Below are 8,177 nucleotides of genomic sequence, written 5' to 3'. Positions count from 1 at the left end.
AGCTCAAGTTAGGTTTAGGGTATCATATCCAAAAACATCCTTCTCAAATGTTGTCCAGATTCTATTTATATATAACAATTTTTTTTGTTTATAAAAAGATTAAATGTATAATTGTATAATAACGTTGCATTTTCATTGTTGTATCTTTACCAATTTTTAAACATTATATTTTCTTATAAGAAACCACTTAATTTTATAGATTAGGAGAAATTTTTAAATAGCATCTTTTATTGTACAAAGAGAGAAGGGTAGTTTGATGAAAAACATAAAAATATGTCTTTTTATTACAATTTAGCTGTTTGATAAATGTCTATGTTTAATAAGTATGATTAGTTCCAATATTTTACTTTATCCATAAATTGACAATTTTGTTTTACTAGAACCATATCATAAAAAAAAAAATAATAATAAAGATACAAAATGAAAGAAAAAAAAAACACTTTTTGATTCAAAATTTAAAAAATCTTTGAAGGTAAAATGACCGATTCACCCTTGCAAGATTCAAATTTAAACATGAAAATAATAGAACTAGAAGGAAAAAAACAAGGCATAAAAATGGTAAAAATTATGTGTTGCAATTGCAATTACAAAAAAGAAAAGGAAAAAAATAACTAATAATTACAAGAACAGTCCTGACACGATAACTACCGAAACAAATTATAAACTTTGACCAACTATCTCTAGATTTGGTAGTTTCTTCAAGGCAGCAGCCATAGCTTTAGGTTGAATCATGGGTTCCTTACTCGAGCTATGGCATAAACAAGTAATAGCAACGGACAACCCAAGCATAAGCAATAGGTGTAAAACTTTTTTTTTTATCTGTGTTGTTGGGCTTTCTTTCTTTCTTTGATCTGGTTCTAAATTCTAAAATAAATTCTTCCCTAATTATTATTGGTTATTATCTAGTGATGACTCGTCGTCAGATTCTTTATCTTTATCTGTAGTAGTCTCCAGCTCATTTGTTATTTGGCTGCGTTTTTCTTTCAAAAAGCTGAGCCTGTTTGTTATTTTTGACAGTGCTGAGTTTGTATTATTAGCTGCCTGCCGACCATAACCAATACACAAGTCAATCTTACTTTCTTTCATTTCTTCTTTTTTGTTTTAAATACAAAAGAAAAGTATATGTGTACCTCACCCCTTGATTCAGACCTTTTGACAGTGATTGAGTTTGACTTGGTCATATTAGGTTCCCGTTTGCGTGTTGATTCGTTTGGATTAAATTTACTTGAAAAAGAGTGGAAAGGAGGTTTCTCATGGCGTTCTTTGCTCGACTGTTTATCCTGTTTAATTTGTTACAATTTACAAAATATAATGTCTCATGGTATCAACCAATTTATAAACCATGATTCTAGTATTATAATTTATACCTTAATCTTACGTGAACTACTGGAAATGTCACGACCCTTTTCTTTATCTTTTCTGTACCCAAACAATTCTAAAAGCTTGTGATTAAAAAAAGGAGCCAAGAGAGAGAAAAAGGAAGCTTACGTTTTTCCTTGTCCACGATGTAACTGTATTTCAAGATCATCAAGTTTTTGTTGTAAACTGATGACTTCTGCCTCTGCTTGAGTTATATCCTCAAGATCTGCCTTGGTCTTTATTAGTACATCTACAAGTTAATACTTTACTCTCTAAAAAAAAGATTTAAGAAAAAAATAGTAAGTTAATAACATGCCTTTTCATCAATGGAGCCTGGTAAGGGTAAGATCTTCTTTGACATTGTCACTCCTGCCTCAAGCACTTTCCTCAACTCTCTTTCCCTCTGCAACTGTTCCTTTAATGTTGCCACCTTCAATTTTCAAAACCACATTTTTTTTTCCATTCAATGTCAGAAGGGCATTAATGTCTTTTTCACAGACTATCTATCATCTACATACCTCCTGTTCAAGAGCTTGATGACGATCCCCTAAAGCATCCTTTTTGCTCAACAATTCCTCTTTCAGAATTGAATTGTGTTTTGTCTGTAGTCAAAGTGGATCTATGTTTAGTGTTGAATAATGATTTGGAAAAAGGCATGAATTTATTACCTCCGCTTCAACTTTCTTTATCAAATCAGTTTTAAGTGCCTCGAGCCTGAAGATTTCATCCCTAACAACAAACAATTAAAGATTCATAAATGAAGGGTTTGAATTTTGAAAGATGAATGGATCCTGACTTACCTTTCTTCAACTATCACATCTATGTTATCAATGGCTGTTTTCTTCTTTCCCTTTCTGTCACGTTGACAGGTGTCAGCCTCTCCAGACTCGCTACAACTACTTGATGCATGTTCAGAATCTTCATCTGTACGAGAACCCTCAGATGAATAATCACCATCACCATCATCATCTTCATCACTAAGTTCTTCACTTTCACTTCCACTCTCATCTGAGTCAGAGTATAGATCAGATAGCATGTCTCCTTCCTGCAAATACACATTAGGGTCTATTTTCTTTCTCTTCTTTTCTTTTTTTTTTTTTTTAAAAATAAAAATGATGGATTTAATGAAATTTGTACCCCGAATATATTGTCATATTCTTCTAGAAGGGTGATAATGATGGCTTGAGCATGATTAGCTGCTGCAGCTGCTTGCATAAGTTGAGCAGATCCATCACCACCCATATTGAACTCATTTTCAAGCTCCACTTCACCAGCCAAAAGCGGTCTAAGAAGAAGTGGTGACATACAAGCAGCGACAGCTGGCACACTCATTCGGTTCACTTCTTTGTTTTCAGCAACAGCTTCCATTGTTATCAAGATTCTGTTAAAAAAAAACATATTAAAGAACCTCCATAGAAGAAGAGTGGTGTACATATGAATAGAGTATACATAAGGTTTGTTTCCTTTCTAGACTAAATGACCATTTTACCCTTACAGCCCCATAATTACCTTTGCAACAGACGGCGATTTGGTTCTGGAAAAGTGTCGCATATAGCTGCACGCATGCTAGAGACGCGTGTGGAGCGATCAGTTCCTAAACAAAAGTTTCTCTCATTATTATAGTATTTTACATATTAAAGTAAATTGAAAAGTTATCTTTCAGATAGTGATATCATAAGTGTATTCAGTGTTGTAAAAATGCTATAAATCAAACTTACTATATGCTTGTAGCAAAGCTTTGCAGCAAGATGCTGGAACTGGAGATGATGGTAACTCCCGAAGAACATACTGAAACAGTATATTGTAACGCAACAAGCATCAAAGTCAAGAAAAGAACAGAAACTAAATAAAGAAAATGAATTAACAAATATAGTCAACATGACACTTTTAATGGTGGAGTATACCTTGATACAGTCTCCTATAACATGTCCATCCTCCTCTGCAGTGAACTCTGTTTTTCCTGTACAAAATCATATATATATATATATATATATATATATATATATATATATATATATATATATATATATCTATTCTCACTTTTATAAGAAGTAAATTAGCAAAAGTATAATGATCATAAACCAAAAAAAGTGGTAGAACTAATTGGTCACCCTGTTCATATTCTTGAATGCGGCGTTCAACAAGTTCTACATCTGCAGCCTGTCGCAAGATTCCTTCTACTTCAATTCCTGGAACATTTGATCAGTCACTAAAAATAAAAATTAAAGTGCATATATTTTATAAGCTTGTAAGAAATGAAGACTTTTTGAGAATCTTACCATGCTCTTCTACATATCTAAGGGCTTTCTCCAAGAAAGATGGAGTCCCATCTATATCTTCCAATGCAAGCAAAACTGGCCTACCAAGGACAAGAGATTTTGCAGGCGAACGATCTTTTGCTGTTGGAAAACAAAAACAAGAAAAAGAAGTTGACTTGTGTTTGAAAAAAAGAAAAAGCAAAAATACCTACACACACAAGAAAAGAATGAAGGAATCTTGAATTTTAGTTTGACACATAAGCATGATAAGGAGACTTACATTGTTCATGAGAGCCATCAGCATTGTCACCCTTGTCATTTTTTGTTATCCCATTTTGTCCAATGCCTGTCCCAGCAGTAGGTGCATTTGCTAAAGCTTCCTCCAATGCAGTCTTCCACTCATGTAAATCCTCTAAAGTTTCAGCCTATAATAGCAGCAACCAGTAAGCAGGAGTAGTGTGAAACAAGGGGTAAGATGGTAAATAGAGAAAAGTACCTTAAGAGTAAATGATCTCCCATCACGGCCATCTGGGAATAGCACTGTTAAGAGTTTCTTATCTGCTTTCACAACCACACTGAATTATACAAAAAAGGATCACTATTAAGGAGCGAAATATCAAATATCAAATACCAAATATGAGTATCAAAGACAGCTAATGTAGTATAGGATAGGACATAGAAAGCAAAAGCCAACCTGCCTGAACTGTTGAGGTCTATGCCACCAAGGGTCAGATTTGACTCACCTCCCTTTTCAGAACTAGCATTCTGTATCAAAAAGAAAATTATGAATAAAACCATGAACATTTTGGAAATGTAACAGATAAATAATACAAAGCCACTTACTGGATCACTTCGGAAGAACACCAATGAGGTTTCTGTCAGAATAAACCACCTTTTCTTCCATGAGGTCCAGCCAATCCCTACATAAATCTAAATTAGAGACTTAAGAGATAGGAGAAACATGACCTCTCATAAGAATACATGTATGCTTATAAAATATGCATACCTCACTATATAGTCATATAGATGCTAAATGCTCTATGATTAAAGAGTTCTTTGTGATAAAGAAGTGCCAGATTGAAGGATGTGGAAAAAACATATAGTCTCTTCAAATATTAAACACTGAATGACTTAACAATTCTTTGTGATAAGCACTCTTGAGTGCTTCCCAAGTTTATAATTATGCAATGATTTTCCATAGGTGAAAAACACCAGTGTAACATTTTTTAAAAACCAAATGATGAAGAGAATTCACCTTTTGATGATAGAAACAGTGGTCCGCTCTTGTAAACCTGCAAATCATAGATAATCACAACAAAACTCAAACTCAAACCAAAATAACATACCCTGGTTTTGTAACAACAAGCCCTTCATTTGGTAGTTGGCATTGTATGTTCTTCAATTAAATTAATCTCAACAAGTTCAATTTCAGTTCAAGAAATCATGATAAAGTCAACTATTCACGCACTATCTTCAGAAGGGAAACAGTTAGAGCAAAGCTCAATACATAAATAACAAACAAACATTAGCCTGTGGCATACTACATTGTGAGCATCATTGTATAATAGAGTACACAACATTTCCTAAATTCCAGAGAAGAAAGAGTGAGAAGCTGCTTGCCTGCTTCATTTTTAAGATCAACCAGACGCACATTTACAATTTGAAACATCTAGTAAGTAACATACACGTTTACAATTTGAAAAATAATTGGGCAATGTTTGTTTAAAGAAGAGAATCAGATTTGAGTAAAAGAACGATGGAAGTAAATAATCAAATTAGAAGAGCTTTAGAAGAAAAGGGGGGAAAACCTTGTTGCCATTACGAGGACTTTGGTTCTCCAAGGATTGAGTTGCCCCTGACGGAGGGGGGAAGTTACCACCACCACCATCTCCCTACAACAAAAAGTTCACCATATCCCACAAACATCAATGTAAAATACAATGCCCGCTGCCACTTTTAACAAAACAGCTGCTAGGTAACTGAATCAGAATCGATAATTGGATGTATGATGATGAAGAACACTTGGAATTCACCTGAAGAGGAGGGGCATCAGCGTTATTTATGGAATCGATCCTGTTTTTCCACTCGATGTTATCTTTCCTGCAAGTAGAACTGCTTTTCGTCAGATCAGCGTGGTTTTTGGGAGCAGAAGTGTGATTTTTCTGATCAGCATGGTTGTTTTTCGAATCAGCGGCGTGGTTCTTCGAAGCAGAATCGTTGCTTTTCGAATCCGCGCTGTATTTGGGGTCAGAACTGTTGTTTTTGGAATTAGGCATCATTCAATCCGGAATTACATGCGATGGAATCAGCTTTGCGTCGTTTAAACAAAATCAATAACCTGCAATCGAAACAATAATCAAATCCACTAAATCACAAGAACATTATAAATGCTAACATGAAATCAGAACAATAACTCAATACACATTCATCCTAAACTTTGAAAAATACTACAACAATCATAGCCCATAATTAACCAAAATAAAACAAAAACATGCATTTTGCTTTTCATAACAATAATTCACGACCACATTGATGCGAACAACACCAAAAACAAAGTAAATCACTTACATTTGTTGACGAAATCGAAATTCTGATAAATAAGAAACAGAGCGAGACAACCGAAGAAAATCGGGGAGGAGGGAAAAAAGATGAGGAATTTTTTGGGTATTTTATTTTTTGGTTTATGTTTTTTTCTAACGGAAACCCGAAGATCAAGCAAAAACGTTACCTTCTATTCGTGTGTTGCCTATTTTTTTGGGTTCATTGTTCTTTTTCCATAATGGTCGCAAAAGTATTCGTTATTTGTGTATTTGTGTGGTTTTATTGCATTTAAAAATGTAATTTGGTCTTATTTTGTTTTAAGTTAGAATTGCAAATAGTTAATATTGTAAAAATCAACTAATTATATAAAATATTTACTTTACTTTATAACATACTATTTTAATTTTAATTAATTTTTTTTTAAACTTATCTTTCAATTTTGTATATTAAAATCATACTTCCAACATGTTACTGTGGCATGATTACAGTGACAAGCATACATAGAAAACCATGTGGTTTTATAACCAGATTCAACCGGATATGTACAAACATGATTTTGAAAATTAGTAGGTTAACCATCGGTTTTATAAAAATAACCACATTTAGCCAATTTATAATAAAAGGACAACACTAAAAAAATCTTACTTTATCAACGATTCATTGACAAAAATCGTTGCTACAATTGCCAAGATTTTTGCCTCTAAAGCTCTATTAAATAAGAACGTGTTTATCAATAGACTAGTCGTTGCTAAATTAAAATAAAAACTATTTACGATAATTTAGTAACGACTTGCATATAATTGTTAAAATTTGTTGCTATAGGTCGGTCTTTTTTAATAGTGGTTTCCGTAATTCGTTTTGTGTTAAAAGCTACACAAAATAGGTATAGATGTAGTACATGTTTTAAGTATCGATATAAAACCTTGATCTTAGACATGTAATAATATATTGCGTATTAAATAAATTCCAATTCAGATCATTTTTTAGAATTTTAATATTGCATCTCTTTATAAAAATCCAAAAAGCTTCTTACAAATGAGAATCCTATGTCCAAATGTTTTTTTCAGGTTCATCACCCCTAACATGGACATCTTTTATTAATTAAATACCTGGAATATTTTGATACAATATATGATGGTTTTCCATAATTCCAAAACCTTATAGTAAAACAAACGTATAAATAAACACTTATTTCACCACTAATTGATATAGTACAATCTATGTCTTAAGTGTGTAATTACTATTTTACCCTTTGTCTTTTATTTTTTTCATATATATTTTTATGCTGATATCAATATGTCATTATAAACTATTATACATTTTTCATACAAATAAAAAACATTTAACTTAAATATAGTCCATAATTTTGATTGATATCCTTCGATAAATACAAAATAACTAGATCTTGTTGACCCAAAAAAATGAAACATCACAATAACTTTACTTGTAATGACAATATGGGCAAAAGGTGTTTTTATACTGAAAAGTTTTTATAAAAGAAAATCTTGTAATTTCAATAATTTTACTTAATTTATTATACTTATTTTGGCATGTTCTTATAACTATAACGTTTTTTTTTTCTATATTTTAGAAACACTGTAACTATCATGTCTTCTTCAATTTTACTGTCACAAATCTAATGATTTTTTTAAACATATCCAAAAGTAGGATGATTCATTCGTTATTACTTTGAATAAAGAAATAACTTTACTTTTACTTATACTTTTTTGTGTTGGTCATGTGAATGGTTTGCCTTGGTCTCTAAGTCAAAAAGCCTAGAACATGTCAAATAATTGGGATATTAATCTAATGGTTGCATGTGAGATGTGACATTCCCTCAAATGTATGGTTGTCTTTGAAATTTTTTCCAAAACTGTACTATTTTAATTCAAGCCCCTTCAACTTAGAAAAAATGACATTTATATGCATGTAAAACAAAATATAAGAAAGCATGGCGGTTAATTAAAAAGTTAACTCAATCCGATAGAAACCACAAAACAATTGAATAAAACAATTAAA

General features: G+C 32.1%; 1 protein-coding gene across 3 annotated transcripts; it reads right to left on the bottom strand.

The window, feature by feature from the left end:
* Positions 1-535: 535 nt before the first annotated feature.
* LOC145120168 (rho GTPase-activating protein REN1-like) lies at positions 536-6,344 on the bottom strand. 3 transcript variants are annotated; one of them, XM_079055974.1, is made up of 22 exons: positions 6,186-6,344; positions 5,651-5,955; positions 5,426-5,509; positions 4,873-4,909; positions 4,461-4,537; positions 4,312-4,382; positions 4,114-4,192; positions 3,898-4,042; positions 3,639-3,758; positions 3,471-3,548; positions 3,264-3,319; positions 3,078-3,147; positions 2,869-2,953; positions 2,497-2,740; positions 2,160-2,404; positions 2,028-2,088; positions 1,878-1,961; positions 1,676-1,789; positions 1,489-1,595; positions 1,368-1,419; positions 1,131-1,280; positions 536-1,041 (listed from the first exon to the last, which is right to left on the bottom strand). In XM_079055974.1, exons 2-22 carry the CDS (start codon positions 5,894-5,896, stop codon positions 889-891), a joined length of 2,358 nt encoding a protein of 785 aa, XP_078912100.1. In that variant the 5' UTR covers positions 5,897-5,955; positions 6,186-6,344; the 3' UTR covers positions 536-888. The 3 variants fall into 3 exon arrangements, with proteins under 3 accessions (XP_078912100.1, XP_078912101.1, XP_078912102.1); XM_079055975.1 differs by having other exon boundaries at positions 906-1,041; positions 1,136-1,280; XM_079055976.1 differs by lacking the exon at positions 536-1,041 and having other exon boundaries at positions 1,187-1,280; positions 1,368-1,435.
* Between the last annotated feature and the right edge of the window lie 1,833 nt (positions 6,345-8,177).

This window comes from Lactuca virosa, chromosome 6, assembly GCF_052849685.1.
Source record: "Lactuca virosa cultivar CGN04683 chromosome 6, Lactuca_virosa_CGN04683_v6, whole genome shotgun sequence".
NCBI lineage: Eukaryota > Viridiplantae > Streptophyta > Magnoliopsida > Asterales > Asteraceae > Lactuca > Lactuca virosa.
Note: the sequence above shows the minus strand (reverse complement) of the source record. Positions and strands in the feature narration are given on the sequence as shown.